At 39.3% G+C, this 20,633-nt stretch overlaps 1 protein-coding gene across 11 annotated transcripts in view; it reads right to left on the bottom strand.

Annotated features, from left to right (window-relative positions):
* dachd (dachshund d) overlaps positions 1-20,156 on the bottom strand; it is a 106,051-nt gene extending 85,895 nt beyond the window's left edge. For 10 of the 11 annotated variants that reach the window (XM_084122308.1, XM_084122311.1, XM_084122313.1 and 7 more), the window contains exon 1: positions 19,188-19,991. In XM_084122308.1, coding sequence (XP_083978434.1) covers positions 19,188-19,753 — 566 coding nt within the window. In that variant the 5' untranslated portion in view covers positions 19,754-19,991. Of the gene's footprint in view, positions 1-19,187 lie in introns of all 11 variants that reach the window. The other variant, XM_084122316.1, reaches the window with a different exon arrangement.
* Positions 20,157-20,633: the final 477 nt, after the last annotated feature.

Genomic DNA, 20,633 nt, shown 5'->3' with positions numbered 1-20,633 from the left:
TCAATTAGTGCGCGGGCAAAGCTCAGGCTAACGATAAGGTGAGTGGATGGTAGAGAGGGGTAATCTTCATTAGAAGCACATGAAAAATATTACAGGCTCACAAAGAAGAGGCAAATGAGAGTGTGGCAAAGGGCACGATAGAATCATACTCGCTCTTCACAAGCTCATTCCAGTGCGTTACTAGCGCAGCGGTTAAGGGTTTAACATCCAAGACTTCGAAGGGACTGTTAATTAGAACATACAGTACAACATCATTTTCGACAAAGAAATGTTGAATCTCTCAAAATGGAAATATGATTCTATGGAGGCTTCGGTTTAAAATAGTTAAACATTAGCATGACTCACTCAGTGGAAAATCTGAGCCACACTACGAGCTAATAATGAACATCCAGAACAATATTAACACAAGCGTTTACAGAGAAAAACATGTAACCGATTGTCTATGAGGCGTTCTGGATGATTTCTCTCCAGAATTCAACACGATTAAACAATTTCTGCTAACAAGCAGTTTTTTCTTGTCGAAGAAACATTATCAAACGAAACCGTCATCAGCTTGTTTTGATAATGCTGATAAAAGAAAAGCGCGCTGTTTACCGTGCACACAGGCCTTTGATATTCAACAGCTCTGACTTAATAAGGCAAGACATTAGTGTACACATATAAAGTGTGTTCATAAATGTGTGAGAGGAGAGGCGAGCTCAGAAGCAGAAAGGAATTTGATTACACTGTGTCCACCTATCCAAATGAGCCCCATCATGTGAACATTGTGCAACCAAGCAGACACACAGCTCCAAAGAACATCCAGGCAGCTGTATACCATTTAAGTGCATATTGAGAAAAAAAACTAAAAAAACAATCTGCCCTATTGAACAGTTTCATCCCCACAGAACAAACAACCATGGCACATTCTCCAGGAATTACAGTTGTCTCCTGTTTAGAGGACTAGAAAATAAAAATAAAACATTTCATGAGCCCCTAAACCTGTAAACAAAATCTTTGGAGCAGATAAATTTGAAACGCCACAATGCAATTAAAGCCCAATTCGATTTGAGCATGCACAGTCCATCTGTCAAAGAGAAACTGAAGCAGAGGGGATCTGTTATTAGTGAATTCCTGCTTGCCTTTTCGAAAGTCAGATGTTCTCACAGATGCAAAATACCAATCGAATTATTCGCCGAGCTTAAGGTGCTGTACTGATCGAAACGCTAGCTTCGCCAAGTATGTCATCATCCCACAAAGTTCTTTGTGCAAACTTTTCCCATTAATTATTACATCTTTGGAGATTTGATTCTTCATGCTCTGGGGAATCATTGTGATGTTCTTGGTTTAGCTGAAATATAAATGTCTCCTATAATCCTATTTGTCCACTTTAGAATCGGGAAGATAAAAATCTTTATTATCTAGGGGGAGGGTTCAAGGGACCCCAGCTCAGTGCTTTCAGCTTGAAATGCTATCATCTTCAAAGGTAGAAGAGGATGTCGAAAATCAGAAATGTATCAGGGATCTCTACGCTCCTTAAAGTACAATACATCTCCGCTGATTAAAATACATCAAAGCCTCGTCATTCGTTCCTCTGAGCAATAAGGGTGGATTTTAATTGCAAAATGTTAAACCTCACAATTAAAGGCTTTGTGCTTCTTAAAGCTAGCCCAAACAGACTACGAAACAGCAGCATACAAATGAGCTGGTGAGAGGGAGAGAGAGAATTAAATGATAGCATTAAAAGCGCTCTGTTAAATGATAACGTTGAAGAAGACCAATCACAGCACGCGCCGTTAATGCTACAGTGAAATATGTCAACAGATTGCACTTTCACAAGCTATCATTTTTCTCTTAAATTAAAGCCGTCCCTTTAAAGGAAAATACATGCTCAAGTGGCTAAAACAGGTGGCTGTTTGCGAGAACACTAGCATGGCTGCCAATGATAAGGAGCTCGACATGATGCGACCCTGCTATAAAAACATGTAACACTCTGCCAATGCAAACAGTTAGTCAATTTACAGTCTACAGCCATGAAAAGTGCTATAAGGTTTTTACCAGATTGCTGCCATCAGATTGCAGTTCACAATGCAAAACCTACCAGCCAAAACTCTTATTTAGGATTTATGATAAGGTAAGTAAAACTATGAACCACAAAGTTACACACCAGTTTTATTTATTGCAACCAAAAGACATATTTGTCTTTTTTATAGTATTTTAAAAAAGTATTTTTTTATATTCTTTTTTAACTTTCATTTTCAAAGATACAAATATTTTTTTGAAGTTACATTTAAAAAATGTTTTATGTTTAAATGGCCTAAAATAAAATAAAATAAAATATTCAAAGAATGATGAACGCTATACAGAAAAGTGCCTATCTACGAATTCCCCACAAACCCATCATGCAGCATTAATTAAAAGCCTATGATAGACACGGCATGCTTCTAACAAACCTATCAACAATGAAATTAGGATTTGCTGGCAAAAGAGCATTCCAGGGTCCCTCGGAGGGACTAATGAAAAACACTTTCATGGCTAACCCATCAAAAAAAGCCAGACTGGAGGAGAGCGCGGCAGCGTACAGCTCCAGCAGCAGGATGTCATGTGAGGGTCTGGAACGTGCGACCTCTCATTTCATCCTTTAATAAAGTCGCACCCAGGTGGCCTTGATGCCTTACAGTTGCCTGGGGCTCCCGAGCGCTAAACAGGAGCTTGGCTTAACGTCATTACCCTCCATCCCTTGCTTCCCTGTTTTCCAGCATAAAAACCTGCATGCTTTCTTTTCCATTTCATGTCACAATTTGAAAGTCTGTTATCAAGATCAAAACGCTCCTTAATCTCAGTTGGTGAAACTTGTTCCATTGCCTCACTGATTGACTTACAGAGCACTCTAACGGCAATTGTGAAATGATGAGGTGAGGAAATAACTCAACTAGGACCAAGACTGCGGGATCGGTTTGCGGTTAAAGCATTGGGGAAGTCTAGGGTAAGATGACTTGTTTGGAATGTTGCAACTCTTGGCTGCTTAACATTAATACAAATCTTAAATCAAAATGAACAACAACAAAAAATAAGTCCCAAAAAAGGGCTGAAGTACTCAAATGCTACATACTTGCATCTGACAGGCTGCTGTGAAACTAGCCTAGAGGTGGTCATTTTTCAACTTGCTACGCTAATTCAAACACAAACACTGAGAGAGGCATGGGATTTCATTGTGCAAATGATATGCGTGTAATACTTTCATAACTTCCTGTGTGAAAGGAGCCCGTTGGCCAAGCAGCCAGAAAAACATTCAGGTTATCAGAATTTCTGTAGGCCATTTCTTTAATTAGCGCTCACAATTTGCATTCAGATAATGTCAGGATTGATGAATTTAGTCTTGGAATGATGACAGAAAGTTAAATAAAGTTCTCCTTGGGCTCTGCGCCATTCCAATGGAATTAATGCTTATATTGACAGATGAAAAGATACCCGTCTGGTTTACTGCTCATTCAGACAGTAACTTAACACCACGCACACACCCACACATCTGTCAAATCGTGGCTTTATGGTGTAATTGCAGAATAAGGAACCTGCATTTTCAAACAACAAACGGAAAATTGCATTTATTCCGCAATGTGGATGCAGCTTCAACCGTTTCCTGTCTTTGATTTATACGTCCAGGTCTTTCATAACTTTAAAATTCATCAAAATGGCTTTCGCTTTTTCAAACACAGCACTCCTAATTAGAATTATTGTAACTCTGACAAACCCTGGACAGAGATGCCACTTAACTACCTTGTCAGACCCTGGACTCACAGCCTGAATACAGATTCTCCACCTGTCCGCCTTTCCGTATTGTTCAAACTTTTCCACCATACACCTATTTCCCCAGTGGGAAGCAGGTGGTATGTGGAGGTGTTTACGGAGAGAGTCTAACTGACAGCTGGCGGGAGGAGACTCAAACAGCTGCAGACGAGTGGAAAAAAACGCGAGAGAGAGAGAAGGCAAACAGCTCTAATACCCTCAGGGTTGTCAACTCCAATCCCCCAACCCACAATGCTTTTAACCAAGCAAACAGAGGAAAAACTGTTGCAGTCTCAAGACATCAGAGTCTTCCACAGAACTCCCTGATCTTGGAGCGATTTTGCAGGCTTGAAATGGGGCGATCAGAGGAGCTTAAGGGAGAGAGATACCACCAGCTTCCTTAAAGTGTTCAGTTACTGTTACGTCACACAAAAAAAATAAAAAAAGTATTGCAATTACAGAATGGTGAACAGGAAACACGTTTGTGTTCATTTCTCATTTCAAGGTGGAGGGTAGCATCAAAACACACCAGATCAACTTGTTTACTGCTTTGTTTGGTTCTGCCAAGGTTATTGGAGACCCATTCCAAATTTCCTGAGGCTGAAGGGAAGGGGGTGGTGGTGTGTTGGCGAGTGGGTGAGCGTTGGGCGAAAACCGATTGCATGCAGATAAATCACTTGAACAGATCAAAAGACAAATCAGCGGCAAAAGACAAAAGATGCTGACGAGCAGAGAACAATAGAAAATGTGAGACGTGGGGATCACAGCAGACGGCTGCAGGATCCAGCTGTAAAGGAGACATGCCGGGGGGTTTTGGGGGTTTTTTTGAGCGGAGTGTGGCTAGGCAGGTGATCTTTGACAAGTTAACCATACGCTTCTGATCATATAGACCCGTGACCATCTTGAGGTTCACACTAGGGTTGTGCAAAATTTAGAACTGAAGAATTGCTTTTCTTATTATTGCATGTGAATTTGAACTGAACTGGCATGACAGGAAGAACTGCAGTTCATAGAAATTAAAACATTCATAGAAGATAATACATTATGGGAAATGTAGTGTTTGTCCACAAAAGCCTAATTTATTAAATATGGTCAAATATAAGATACAAAATACAATATTCTTTAAGTAGAATTTCAAACATTCTGTAAACATTTCATTCACTTTAATTCATTTAAATTCTTACTTTGAAATTCAAATTCGAATGAAATTCTTCATCCTGTTTGCTACCTCAATTCAATTTCAGGGTAATTCAAAAGTCATTCTCAGTTCTATTCGATTCTGAATTGTGCGCAACTTTTTGACCAGATTCACAAAAATCATGTTAAGAAAGAAGTTAAGAAATATGTTTAAGATAAATTACTTCGTAAGAAGTTCATAAGATTGCTCCAAAGTGCAATTATTGATTATTTTCTTAAAAACATCTTATTTTTCATAAGAAGAAAATTACAAGCTCTGGTGTTATCTGACTTTTGCCAAGACTCGTTGATCAACTGAAAAACACTTCTTTGGAAACAACAGGCTAAAACAAGCTAAGCAGAAAAGTATGACATAGTGAACATCAGGCGCTAATTATAGCACCATTCACAGATACCACTAGAATAAGTAACATATCACTTTTATGGGCCATGTTCCCCTGCCATTTACGACTAGAGAAAAAGACGAGGCCATATGAGCACAACCTTGAAATGAAACGCCTGCCGTGGTTAATCATATTCGGCTGTAAATTAGCTTTAATAATACATTGACTAGTGTATTTTCCACACACACCACTTTAAATAGTTAGCATGATGCATGCATTGCAGACTAGTGCAGGGCCAAAAAGAGATGCAAACTAGTTTAATCAAATAGAGCTAAGACTGGGTCAGTACATTTCCCTTATAGATTTGGATAGAGGGTCAGAGACACTTTTAGGTGTCCGCTAGTGGATTTGAATGAATGTAAATTTACTCTTCTGGGTCGCGGGATAATATAAATAGCCCCGAGTTCCTCAAGCCATCTCGATTCTAAACAGCAGTTATTCAGAACAACTGCTGCAATGGTGAAATTAAAGGGGGATTGCAGGGGGGGGGAAGGTTCCTCTTGCCACAACAAAGGAAGGAAATCCCACTCAGATTTGTACTTCTCTCTTTCTTCTACCTTTAGCGGGTGTATCAGAGAACAAACAGTGCCTGAAGCTGGTAGCCACCTGCAATGTATTCCCCCACCCCACCCCACCCCACCCCCATTAAAGTCCTTCACAGAAATCACAATTTAATAAATCACCCCAGAGTCTGACAGAGTTTATCTCAAGGGGTCGCTTTGACTCGGGAGGAGCCGCTAGACAGACAAAGCCTAGGCCGATAAGATGTGAAATTAAATACAGTTAGCAGTTTGAAACAAAGGACGGAATGTGTCACAAGCCACTACGTAACCACCAAAAAGCTTATTGCTGAATAAATGGCTGAGCCGGGAGGTGATTCATTTCAGTTTGCACACATTTAACCTCATTTGCATGCTTACTGTCAACATATCTCACTTCCACCGATCCGTTCAAGAGCTTTCATTAAGGCCTGAAGTTGACATCCTTTTTTTTGAGGCATGGCATATAAATCACGGCCGTCGCACACCTGCACATCTTGATCGGAGATCTTGCTCTATCATGTTATGCTTCCTTTTAAACACATGACAGGTACGACACCAGTCATCGCTTAAGGTAAGGAGAGAGTTATGAGAGCACGGTTTATCTCTGTGTGTACAGATATCCTCACTTAACGTGTTGAAATACAGATTATTTACTGTGACAAATACACTACATTAACAGAGACCCAGTTAAAAGTGAAGGTTTACATTTCTGCGCAACTAGCATCACCAAACGGAATTACAAAAATACTTACTCTTTTCAAACAGGTTTTCCAAAATCTGGACACTGGTTGAACAAACCGTTAGTCCCACCACCAAACTCACTTGTTGCTATGTTGACTGGTCGAGACGTTCAAAACAAATAGAGCAGAGTTGGGAAAGTGCCAGAGCCACAAAGTTTACACTTTTTGGAGCAGTCAACCAAACTTTTGGAGCAACTATAAATGGCTTACTCAACACGCTCTCATGGCAATTCATAACTATTTTACATTTAATTGGAGAATTAATTTTCATGCTATCTGCTTACACTGCAGTGAGGGTTATGTTTACCCTTACAAAAAAGAAGATTATTTAAGTGTGCTATTAGTATACTTCTTTTAAACTAAAAAATAAGAAAGTATACTATCAGTCTACTTTTATGTACTTTGCGGAAAAATACTTAAAATTACACTTAAGTGTACTAACTTATACTGACAGAAAAGTCTAAGAGCCAGATTTACTAAACAAAATTTACATGACAACGATGCACTAAAAACGTAAAAGTTTTCCTTTGCATTTTTCGCATATAATTGACAAGGGGATCCCGATACAGATCTGTGAAAACGACTAAACGCTGTGTTATGCATGCCAGACCAGTAGTTGGCAATGTCACTTTGTAAAGAAACATTACACACCTACAGTATAGAATGAACACATAATATGCATGCGCACGACGTCACCGTTTTCACAAATTCACATTTTTGTATTTTACACGGAGACGATAACGGTATTATTTTCAAAAACGTGCACTTTGAAACCTGTTTTCAAAAGTGTGCGTTTTCAGTCCCCAAAACTGTTCTGTGAATTAATGTTTTCATTTTTATTTGAAAACGGTATCGTGTGAAAAGTCCCTCAAATATAGAACATTGCTGCAATGAAATTTAGCATATTTACTCAAATAAATGTAAATAATTTGAAAATCAAAATAATTTTTTTTTTTTTATTAGATAATGTCCAATCAGTTTTTTCTCAGTATTTGATATACCCATAAATGAATATGACATCGCATATATGACATAACAATTTTCATGGAGCTATAACAGAGAATCGGATTAGAAACGGCACACCAGGGTTTAAATCTAGGATTTAAAGTTGCTCTATTGTGTTTGTCCAGTGACCGCAGAAATTTCCTGACCGTTTTCGGTTCACATGGTTTGTATCCTTCAAATGGATCTTAACATGATCAATGTCAAGATAAAAGACTTGCACAAACTGTCCAAATAGCAAAACTTACAGTTGATGTCTAATTAATAAATAACCAAATTTCAACCTCTACTGTGTATTGGCCCTGGGGATATATTGGCAGACCACTAGTTGTCTCAGCATCTTAAGCTGGGATAGAAGAATATTAACATAAAAAATGGCATGATCCACCTTTACTTTACAGAGGTTAAAAATAGGAAAAAGAAAGTTCCAACAAGACAACTGTAGGGCACATTACATGTCAACTTATGTCCACAGCTAGAATACTAATGGTGTGTTGGTGTGCTAGCAACATACGCCTACTCTAATGAAAGAGGTGAGTTTGAGATTTTCAATGAGCACTTTGGCCCTGTCTTTTATTAATAACACTCCAGTGTCCAGGAGGCCACGAGCAAAACGGTGGGAACGGGCTGACCCGCGGGCCACGCCTAATCTGTCCCGACTGGTCCGCGCCACCGACGGCCTCGCTCGCTATCTGTTTCTCAAAATGATGCCTTCCTGCTGGGATGGCGTGGCTGGAGAGCTGTCAGCGTGCTGCCCTTTCTGGGGCGCTGTGCTATCTCTGCCTGCACCAGTCCGCCGTGGCCTGTTGAAAAGAGCTGTCATAGCCTCGCAAGTCTCTGACATTCCTATTGGCTTGACCCTGACCCTTTGAGAAGCGCACCTTTAATTATCCTGTCTCAAATCTCCTTCCATGGCAAAAAGGAATATACATATCATAGCCGTGAGCATGTGTGCTATCCTTTTAAAGTACGCATTTGAGGGCCCCACTCAGAGCTGTGCAACTCTTGGAATAATATTAGACTATTTGGAATGTGACTGTGAGACTAGCAAGAGACACAGCTGCCGAAGAGGTTCTTTTATCAAGGTAAAATGACATAATGCCCCAACAACTACGAGCAGTTTCCAGCACAATACTTAAAGTATAAAAAAAGGCACAGAAGACATAAATATGGTGTATTGTTTTAGCTGCCCTCCCCAGTATCCTCCAATTAAACATCCCTGTCACTGATAGAAGCGTAAAGACACTTTTGATCCGTGTAATCAGATCTGTGAGCTTGCTTTTGTCTCACATTCCTTTTCTGACATTTGAAAGGTCAAGAGTGAGAGGACATTTGATAACTGCAAAATCCTCATACTCCATTTTACAACCCTTAATCTGTCTTCTCGGAATCGGTAACATAGAATTTTATCTTTGGGAGGAGGACTAGAGAGAGACTAGGAAACTGTGTCTGTTCACATTTTGTTCACCATAAGGTGAAGCTTTAGGAATTCGCTGCACTGAAGACAAAAAGAGAAAGGAATCGGATAACGCTCTGACCGCAACAAAAGGTCAAGTCGCTACACAGAAATACATGCTTGCTAAAAGAGCCAAACTGCTGTACCATAAATAATCAGTGAGACAAACTGTTTTTTTTTTTTTGTTTTTTTTTCCTTTTAGGTTTCAGGAAACTGTGCATTGTCAACACTGCAAATGCAGCGCAGCTTGGCCCAAATATCACACAAAGAAGGGCGCGATTTGTTCTGAATGCAGATCAAAGACATGACAGCGCATTGCATTGTTTTTTCATTGAGACACAATATTGACAGAAAATCACTAAAATCCCCATCACTAATACGACGACTGAAAGTCTATCTGGAACACAAACAGATATATTTATATAAAGATTTGATCATTATAATTAATAATTAAACTACCCGAGATGTGTGTGTGTGTGTGTGTGTGTGTATATATACACACACACACACAGATCAGAGTGATAATAATGTGGACTTGCAACAAAGGAACTGACAGTCTTTTCTGTTGTTCCTGTTGTTGTTTTGTCAATGCTTTGCTGCTCTCTGTACAGCTCACAAAACCTTCCACTGTGCTCTCAGAACTGCGTTGCCTTCTCCCTTCTCGGCAGGACAGTCTTTCCCATTAAATAAGTCCTATTTCACTTAATGGCAACCTTGGGAGATCTGTAGCGCTTGAAAGCACCGGCACTTAACACTTTGTAGTCAGAGAAAACGTTTTTTTGATCTGCTCGTGTCATTTAATCATCCGTATTCTACCGAGCTACTCAGAAACAATTTTGCAGGATATTAACTTCTGGCTAAACCCTGCTTGTGCCATTTGTGGTTCCACTCAACCAATGGTCCCGTGGGGGCAGGAGCCCTCCTCACAGCTGTAATGAGCTTTACTGAGCTGAATAAAACAGTTAATAGAAAGGTAAAATCAAAAATGCATGAATCATGAAATATTAGCCAGATTCCAATGAAAACGGCTCTGGTTAAGTAGACATAGCTGTCTGTAGGGTTGTTGGGCGGCTTCAGTAGTGCAGGAGACAGTTTAGTAGCTTATTGAATGGTTATACCATACCTCCTCCATGTATAAAGTTACTTAAGTGCTCGCCTGCAGGGAGAACCATGTCAAATCGCATTGAAAATAACTTTGAGGAGCAAATTGAATGTATTAGCTTAAAGGGAGCTGATGTCTATAGGGACCGCTGACACTTAATACTGAATTATCCTAGACAAAATGTATTGAGCAAAAGTAAAGTGATTCACTGTCACTTTTGTGATTCATTGTCACCACCCCCCTAAAAAAAAAAAAAAACAGTTTCTGTTGGTGAGAAAACCTACTTATTACTTGGTTGGCATCCACAGAATACACAGACAGGCAGTGGCGTCCCATGAAAACCATTTTTGTTCCATTACAAAAAACTAGGTCATCCTCTCATAATTGTCAATCATGCAATAAATCTTTCTGTGCCGCAAATGAATACTGCACTGGGAATGAAACAAAGCTTATTGGCATGCGATGTCAGCTTGACTTAATTCATTCTCCTTTTCAGCTGAGCCTATTCATATGTGAAGTTTACGGATATCACACTGCCTGTTCCAGAGCGGGATAATAGATGTGGACAGACACATTATGCTGGGAATGTTGTATTAGCACAGCATAAGCTGTCTGAATGGAGACACAGCTCACAACAGAGTTTAAAATGTGAGACCGGATCCACAACTAGAATAAATTATCCTTCTTTAAGACACTTTGGAAGAATATTCTCTCTCCCGAGCACATGAATGTAAATATGTAAATGTGTGTACAGCCATGAACCTCCTCTACAATGGCTTTGAAATGAAAGCAGAACTTTCAAGGGAATCGTTTTCTCTGAATCATCAGTTCATGACGTCATGTCTTGAAATAAATCCACAATCAAAATCATTAGTAACATAATCCTTTCGGATGCAGTAAGAGAATGGGATGGGCAAAACTTAAGCATTTCTCAAAAATAATAGTAATGCAAAAGACAACTAAAATATCATGGGAAAGAGCTATTCAAAGTCTAAATAGTTTCAAGATGAGAATAAATGCAGAAATAGAAATGGAGATTTTTCTTCTGGTAAAAAGACCCTATTAATCTCATAAGCATCTTCCCTAGAGATTTAGGGAGGAAAAACAAGCAACAATATCCCAAACTAATTCCCAAAAGTAAGAGATTTCAGTATGAACATTTTCCATCAGATTCTTACAAATTATGTGAGTTATGCAATTCAATTTATTTTTTTACAGTTACATACTCAAAAATGTCTAATATATTTAATGTATGTATATCTAATATATACACAAAATGTTTCTATAGATATATTGTTCATGTCTGTGTGGCAAGTATTCCCGGAGTTTTGTTTCATTTTTGTGACGTGCTCCAGAAAGAAAGTTCACGGAGACCGAGACGGAAAATTCGAAAATCCACCAAAACCCGTTGGCGCGTTTGTCAACCCCAGAGGGTTAAATAAATAAATATATTTTTATAATTAATTTTAAGATAAAAGATATATGAAAGAGCTATAAAAGAGCCACCTCTGATAAATATATTTTTTTATGGTTTGATCCGTCTCCAACCTGGTCTCACACACAAAAAAAAGTAATAATTTGTATGAGATGGTCGCACAAAAACATTGTACAAAAACACTGTACAAAAACAACCCCTTACTCAAACCCCAAAACTATGAATGTAATATGAAAACATTTAAAAGTACCTTTACTAGATTTTTGTAAGATGTAAGTTGATCTAAGTTGTTATGGCGATTTCACCATCTCGTACGAATTATTCCAAGTGATTATGAGAGTGTGTTTGTGCTTTTGAGTATGTAATTGTGTCTGGTATCTCTCCATCACACAAAGGCTTGAACACAATATCTGTGCCTGCAACAGCTCTGGGCTCACCATTTACCTTCTCCTGCCAGGTGTCGTCAGTTTACAAATATCTGATTGGACAGACGGGAAATGCAGTGGTACGCCTCCAGCAGACGAGTTTGGTGTCATGTCTCTCTGGAGCAAACTGTCAGTCTTTAAGAAGAGAGTAATAATAGCCGGGTACCACAGCCACTTGCTATGGAAAAAAAACGCTTTCTTTTTTAAAGCGAATAGCTGACATTTGAGTCTGCAGGAGAAACTCAAGCGGAGCATCATAGAAAGAGTTATCAGAATGCCTGTCTCACTAGACTTAGACAACAGCAATGTGAGAAGCTCTGGATAGCTTTCAAAGGAACAACACCTTTGTTTGCTGATAATGAAATGCAGTATAGCCCATTGAGGGTTTCGGGCGGTTTAGGGATTATTAGAAAAAAAATATTTCCAGTTGTTTTATGGGCTGCATTACAAGTTGGGATGTTTCCCCCTGCAGAGAGTTGTGTGCTATTCGTCGCTCATTCACTTTGGCCTTCAGTTGGCAAACCATGATCGAGCTACAAGGTCTCTTAACTGTTTGCTTTGTTTTCATAAAGAGGCTACGGCCGCATTTTAGAATGTTTCATATATTCAAACGCAGGAGTAAATTAAACACAGTCGAGCATATTTTGAGGAATATTATCACGACTCTTGACGCTTACATCTTTACATCAATGCAATGGACGAATTAAAAGAAATAAAAGCTACTGAACAAAAAATATAAAAAGAAAAGATGCTTCCTCAAAAGGTGGCGAGAATGAGATACAAACACATCAACAACCGCATCAATATGGGCAACATATGGGATCCTCAGCGGCAACGAGCACTGAAATTTGGCTTTTCTATTATGATTCAATTGTGCTAAATTGACTTGATGGGCTTCTGTGCGGTCCGTGAGGATTCCAGCTTCATAAGAGAGGCCTGGTGTCTCAGCTTTGTCAAAGGCCCATCATGCTTTGAGCTCTGATAGAGTTCCATTCTATTCTCGAGTGTCATTAGCTGTGGGCCAGGTAAAGATTAGATAACAATCAGAACTTTATGAGATACCTTTAGAGGTGTTAGGAGTCTTTTGTCACACTGCTAAAAGAGGAATGTAGATAAAAAATGTATAACTTCCTATTTTCTTTCATTCCTTTGAATGATCTAACTGGATAAGGACTCTTCAGTTGTTTTGGCAGCACAAAAACAATGTAAATGTATTTTTAAGGAGCAAAAAAAAAAAAACTCTTAACATGCCCTATTAAGCATATTTCATGGAGTATTCATAAATTACTAAATATGTAATTTATGGCGAAGTTCGGAAGTAGTTTTATCAAAGGTAGGCCTACTTTAATAATATAATTCATTTTTGCAGGAGAGCTTGAAGTGAATTGAATTGAGAGCTCTATTTATTTTGTCCTAGGAAAAGTGTCTCCAGCACTCCAGAGCCCTTTGTTTTCCTTTAATGGAGTTATGGTGCTCTCATTGCACTGTAAAGTGGCGCTTGTTCTGACCTAAATGAAAACAGCCTCGAGACCTCAGCAGTCACCTGTCCTTCACCGCAGTCCGGCCAAAACCTGCTGACGGCCTCTCCGAGTTTCCCCGCATCTCATTGACGCCGTTTATGACAGCGGTTCAAACTTAAATATCCAGCTTTTTGCTGTCTTCTCTCAAAACCACAGAGCTCATAAAACATCCATCATGACATTCCTCCATTTTATAACAGAGTAAATATCACTGTACATGGTAGATTTCCCATCATTCACTTTTATCACAGTAGAGTGGGACAAGAAGAGGCCATTAAGTTCAAACAACGCAGATATTTCCGTGATAACATGAAAAAGTTTATATAGGAGGAGATTCATCATTTGATATGATCTTGAAGACAGGGGGAAAAAAACAAGAAGAGGAAATTTCTGGAATCCCATTTGAGATTGATTCCCTTAAGTATTCTTCTTCTTCTTTTTTTTCTCATGTCAGCTTCAACACGAAAATGAAGCCAGGGAAAATTAACTCCTGATACGGCTACGCTGAATTAGACTGTAAAAAAAAAAAAAAAAAAAAAACACTTTTTAAGGATTCCGGCCTTGTCATTTTCAATTTTCTGCTCTTTGGACATGCTTGTATTCAGATTCGCGAACATCCACTCGGCATATCAATCCTAATTAGACAATCTGGGTTCGTGAAGGATGAGAGCCGAGTTATTTGCATAATTTAATCATAAATACTCAGCGATACATATTTCCAAATGCATTTGTACAATCATCTTTCTATCCTTAGGGCAAAAGTATTAATATGATTAGGCAATAATTCTTTAAAAAAGGAGGAAAATAGGAAACCAGAAAGTGCACTCTCTTTTTAAACTCCAGCTTTGGGCTATATGAAAAATTAATTAATTTCTGGGGAAAATCAATTTCTTTATGTGACCATATTAGACAGAGCCGAGCTAAGGCCCGGAATCGCTCTCCAATCAAGAAATCTCATCTGCTCCCTCTAACTTGTGTCAGTAGTGGTTAGCGTCCCTGCGTGAGCGTCAGCGGTCTGCGAACTGCTTCCTAAATATGCTGTAATGTGGAAGGGATGGTGGCTAAAGACATGCCAGGGCTCCGAGTCAGAGAGCTCATAATGCATTGCTTTTTTCCACCGGCAATCTGTCTCAGGTGTGACTATGGTGGCTAGTGTCACTGTCCTGTCTCATTTCATACTTCTGGTGGTCAGAAAAAAAGAAACCTGCAGATGATTTGACACACTTACACTTGCTTGTTTGATTTGAGACTGATTGATGACTTACGCCATCACTCAAGGTCACCGCAACCTGTTCTAAAAATCATGAACGTCCGCTGTTTGCGCGATTAACGCTGCATGTTTGACCAATTCATTTTTTTTTTTACTCATGTTGATCCAAACCTGTATGACTTTCTTCTACAGAACACAAAAGAAGACTTTTTGAAAGATGTAAATGCCAAACAATTAAACTAAAAGGGATTCAGTCAATGTTGTTTTGGACCCCATTGACTTTCATTGTATGACAATATTCTTCAGAAAAAGAAAAAAAAGATTTAGAACAACATGAGGGTGAGAAAATATATAGATAAACTGATGATAGATTTTTGGGTGAACTATCCCTTTAATATGGAGGTCAAATGTCAAGAACAAATTTTTGTTATCGAAATTTTAAAGTGCGTGCAAATATGAGGGCTTGAATAGAGAATTGAATATTTTCCTAGAACGGTTTCAAATGAACCTCAATTGAATACAGAAGTATCAAGTTGCTTTTATCAGAGTCACGTTCATAACGATCTCTTCTGCTGTCTCGTCTCGCAATGACAACGGATGCCAAGAGCACAGTTAATTTGAACACACGTGGCTAATCCCATCAAGGAAAGCTCCAGTGACTCACGGCGACGGAAAAAATAAAAACCAGATTGTTTATCTGCTTCATTTTCAATCCATCAGCACTGATCGCAAGTGAGGAATATGGAATCATGTGTATGATTTGTAAGAAAGTGCTACAATGAATCTGTGATTTTAACAAGCCTTTTAACATGCATCCCCCCTACACACACACACACACACATCCCCCCTCAACTCTTTCATCCTAATCAGCATCTGTCTCTCTGTTTTTTGAAGTTATTATCGCCTCAGCTCCCTCTTGGATGTGGTTGCTGGGTGACGGGTATCTTAGCACCCACTCTGACTGGGAATGATTTGAATTCGATCCAAAGATTTCCCATGAGTACCTGTAAACACATCCGTGCCTTGTCGAAAACAAATATATCAGAAGAGCACTGCAAAGAGAGCGAGAGAGGGGGGAAAAAAGAGCGATAAAATCTGCCACTGTGTGTTAAGACGCACCCCTGAGTGCTAAACAAAATAATGACGCTCCTCTGTAAATATGCCAGTCTGTTGTACACAAACAAAAATATTTTGTCAAACGTGATGCCCCTGTGACTGAATCATAAAGGTAAAAATGTAACAAAAATATAGTTTAAAACACAATTAATTAAATGAACACAAACTTGAGGACATATTCTTTATTCATTTAAATTTAATTAAATAAAATATGCATTCAGTAGAATCTATTTAACCTTCCATTGTTGACAACAACTGTCAATTAACCGCCTGGGCCGTACGCATCCTGACAAACCCTCCAACGTAACAGCTGTCTCAGCACTCACCTCCAGCCCAACCGCCCTGGTGTTTCAATAACCTTTCCTTAAGAGTTCAAATGTCGCCAGGCGGCAAGAACCGCACCGTCCCACATGGACAGAATGGAAAGGAAAACAAGTAGCTGAAGTACTGCCTCTCACAGGGCAGACTCATAACTCCTGTGAAAGCAGAGAGATTACAGCCCCGTATCTGTTCGGCGGCAGAAGGTGCGCATTAATCTGGGCCGAGGGTCCCCGGGAGGATGAGGAGGGGGGAGCCGGAGGAACACGTCCTCATGCGGAAGGGAGAACGGGGCGAGTCTGACTCCGCTTCATGGGGAATTCTTTTAACGTGAGCAGACAAAGATGTAAGGCCGCTGTTATCCCGAAGCAAAGAGGATTATTAGCACTTCTTCAGCACTCTGGAAGCCGAGCAGCATGCTGGAAAAGTGAGCTCGCTAGTGCTTAGGCCATTTTTTTAATTATCTCTAGTTTTTTTTTGGGGGGGGGGGGGGGGGGGGTTCCCTTTATTTGCAATTGAAATAGGATTGGAACACATTCCAGGCCGGACTCAAACCTGACCTCTTACGCTGTCAGCATACGCACAACCCATTACGCCACTCCTCTGTATAGTTCTCCTCTACATACCAAAAACATTCTATCATAATCATCTAGACTGCTTTAGACAAACAAAATTATCCTTCTTTAAAATTCTAAATATGAGCAAGTAACAGCCCCCCGAGTCATGTCCATGCTAGAGTTATGACCTTCCCCGTACAGAGAATCAAAGCAGATGTAGATACATTAAATCCACACTGTAAATAAGAGCCGGTGTGTTTGTGTTCCATCCGAGCAGATACCTTTGTCCATACAAATGATGTAATCCTCCAAATGGGAAGCAGACATGGAGGAGGTGATTGATTTCAGCATAACACCGGCAGTACCAGGTGCTTTCAGAGACAATTACAGGCCTCTCTATGCAGCTGTAATAGGCCAGCACTTTAGCGTCATTAAAGCAATGTGTAGCACTGCATTATCCTTTAACCCCATCACTGACCACTCTCTTTCCCAGCCCCGAAGTTCAAACCACACACTCCATCACCTCAGGTCCCTGGGACGGGGCCGCACGGATTGAAAGCAAACACAGGCCCAGAAGGAGCTCGTACAGACAGCATGGGAAAGACTGTGAGCAGACTGCTTCTTTAGCACCGCTGCTGGACGAACACACACCGCACTTGACGTACAGCTACAGGGGAATATTTACATTGTGCATTTTTAGACAAACATAATAACTGCTTTAATTTAATTATTTACACTAATACAAAATAATGCAATGCATTTGGTGTTAATCTGCAGCTGTAATTATGACTAGCATTAAGAAGTCCAATATATGTGCATGACAAGAAAGAAAGAAATATATAATTAATATATTATTGCATATTATAATTGTATTTTTTTTGTTTTTTGTAAAAGTACGTGATGGTATAATAATGTGTGAATTAACAAAAGAGTTTTTAATCTGCACTCACACTGAATAAAAGTGCCACTTGTCCAAAACAGAAAATCATATTACGAGTGTGAGTGTGTTTTATATTATTTTTTATATGTATATTAATGTTATGTTTGTGAGAAATAATATTGTGTTAAAATAGTTTATAATGATAAAAATCATTCAGATCTAAAAAGATTGATATTAACATTATGTTCAATGTTGAACATGTGCCTGATCCACAATATATATTTTTTAATTATAAAGTGATTATCGTAAAAAGAAAAAAAAAGAAGTTGTGATTTATTGTTCAGTTTTCGTAGCACTGAAATTCCTCATTAAACATTATCTGAAATTGTACAACTCAGGCTCGAATTGCTGCATGCAAGGTGTTTTGTGTTTTCATTTCAGATGAGCTGTCAACACCTTGACATTTTTAAATTAGCTTACTTTTTCTAGTAATTATTGGGCCCATTCACTTGATCACTAAAGGGTGACATTAAAGTTTCAGGGCGAATTATTCACCGATGTTACAAGCTGTAATTGTTTCCTGTGTGAAGCTGTACCTTCAAGCACTGTATCACTCCTGCCATTAAGTATACAAGCACTTATTGACTATGATTTGATTTTTCCCCAGAGGAAGAAAAGAGTAGAAAGAAATGTCTGCCTATAAATACAGCTACATTGGACAGAGCATCTATTATAATAATTCTGACAAACATGCTTATTTAAACCTGCTCAAATAACAGAAAAGCAAATAATATTTTCCTCTTATGCTCAATAGGAGCTCAATATTGCTTACAACATGCATACATGCAGGGTGACTTTAAAACTTGAAATAAAATTTTAAAAAATCACATTTGTATGTATAAAAATATATAACAAAAAAAAAAGCTCTCATGTTCTATATCCACAAAACATGTTTGAGCCAACTGTCACTTATGAATGATTCATTCTGGTAAATAGTTCAAGAAAAAAGAAACACCCTGTTTTGCACATGCACTACAACACAAATAAAATGTTTGCAACAATTGCAAAAAGTTGATTATAGTTACTTTATAGTATTCTAGAATTTTTTATTTTTATATTATAATTACTTTAATGATATAAGAACATGATGTGTTTTTTTCAATGTTTTTTTGCAACACCTTCAGTTTAGCAAAGATCCATACTTATCAAGAACTTCTTGAGATTAAAGTTATTGATGCCACAATATAAGTAAATAAAAGCAAATAAAACTACAAAAAATAATACTAAAAAGTTGTTTGTTGAACTTAAAACAATTGCAATGTTGCATCCGGCTGTAAAATTATTTTAAGTTCTAATTGGAACATATTTTAAAGTGCAAAGACAAATGTGAAAGTATTTGCAAATGTCCTGCACATCTGTTCCACGTATTACTCTAATAACAAAGTACATTCGTTTTACTTTGTACTGCAAGGTTCGCTTCACTTCTTATCTAACTTGTCTATTGATTTGGAGCACTAACAGAGTCGCACTTGTTCTGACCTGGCATTAGTGCAGTCGTTGTAGAGGGTCTCGAAGTCTTTTCTGGAGATGAGTTTGCATCGGTTGACACCGGGCTGGATGGCCCCCAGTCCGCGCAGGATCCGGACCTGCTCCACGTTACACACCACCGGCGTGATCTCCAGCCGCTTGAGTTTGGTGTAGACGGTGTGCAGACCCCCGACCAGGTGTTTGAGAAACAGGTCAAACGCCTGGGGCAAGCAGATGAGCTCATGTCCGTCCACTGTGAAAGAGGCCACCTTGGCGCCCCTAAGCTCCACCATCCGACACTCATTATTCTGCGGGGTGTTTTCAACTGGGGACGGGGTCGAGTACACGGGCTTGCCGGCCAGTGAGATGCTGCTGGTGTTGGTGCTGAGAAGATCCGTGCGGAACAGATTATGGGGCGCTGACTGAGAGGGAGACGCAGAAGTGGCCGAGGGCGAGGATGATGATGCTGCGGTCGCGGAGCATGATGATGATGATGCTGATGATGCTGACGAAGAAGTTGAGATCGGACACGGCTGGACCAGAGACGACTGGGGAATCAGAGCAGCCGGTACGGCCATGGTGTTTCTGCACCTATCAAATAAGTTCAGACGGGAAGGAGAGCCAGTATGCAAAAGTAGCGCAAAGAAGAAGAAATCCCACCCGAGTGCGCTCCGCCGACGCGCGAATGGATGTGGAGAGGTGCCGTGCTGAAATTAGGGCTCTGAGAAAGATTGAGAGAGAATGACAGGAAGAAAATGAGCAGAAAAGTGTGCCTCTGCTCTGTGGATGAGTTGTTGTTGTCACAAGGTACAGAGAGGGAGGAGCCACTATCAGCCCTTTGAAACGGAGCACAATCTAATGCGACCCTAGTGGAACAGCGTTCGGAACATTTCCAGCGTTAACTTACAGCCGTCGTAAACTCGGATGAAACCTGCGCCTCTTCTAGGAATGCTCTCTGAAACTCAACTTTATACGCCGTGCTCCTCTGCTTCTTATATGGTTCATTGTTTTACGTGAAGTTGTCATTATTTTTGAGTGAGACAATAAGAACATTTAAAGGTAAACATTATAATTACTTTCATTAGTAATGTATGTGGGAAATATTTATGGAAAATATATAGCCTAAAGAAGAAAATAGCTGTTTATAAAATGATCTGTTAAACATTATAAATATGTGTGTTATTGATATTAATGAAAGTTATTATCACTATGACAAATAATGAAAGTATAGATACTGTGCATTTAACAGTATCACAACTTAAGGTGAGTTACTGGAGGGAAGAACGGGGTGAGTTGTAACGCCATCAGTTTAACCAATTAGAAATGAGCTACAGGGGTGAAATTACTTCAGACATGAGCACCACCCTCCTTAGGTGACTGCAAAGAGTTATAAGAGAATTCACAGGACAAAAACAAAAGAAGGTAAAGTAAAGCGTCACATCTGGATTAATTTGATAT

The sequence above is a fragment of the Abramis brama genome (genome assembly GCF_963993115.1).
Source record: "Abramis brama genome assembly, chromosome: 8".
NCBI lineage: Eukaryota > Metazoa > Chordata > Actinopteri > Cypriniformes > Leuciscidae > Abramis > Abramis brama.
The sequence above is the reverse complement of the archived record's forward strand: the minus strand, read 5'-3'. Positions and strand labels throughout refer to the sequence as shown.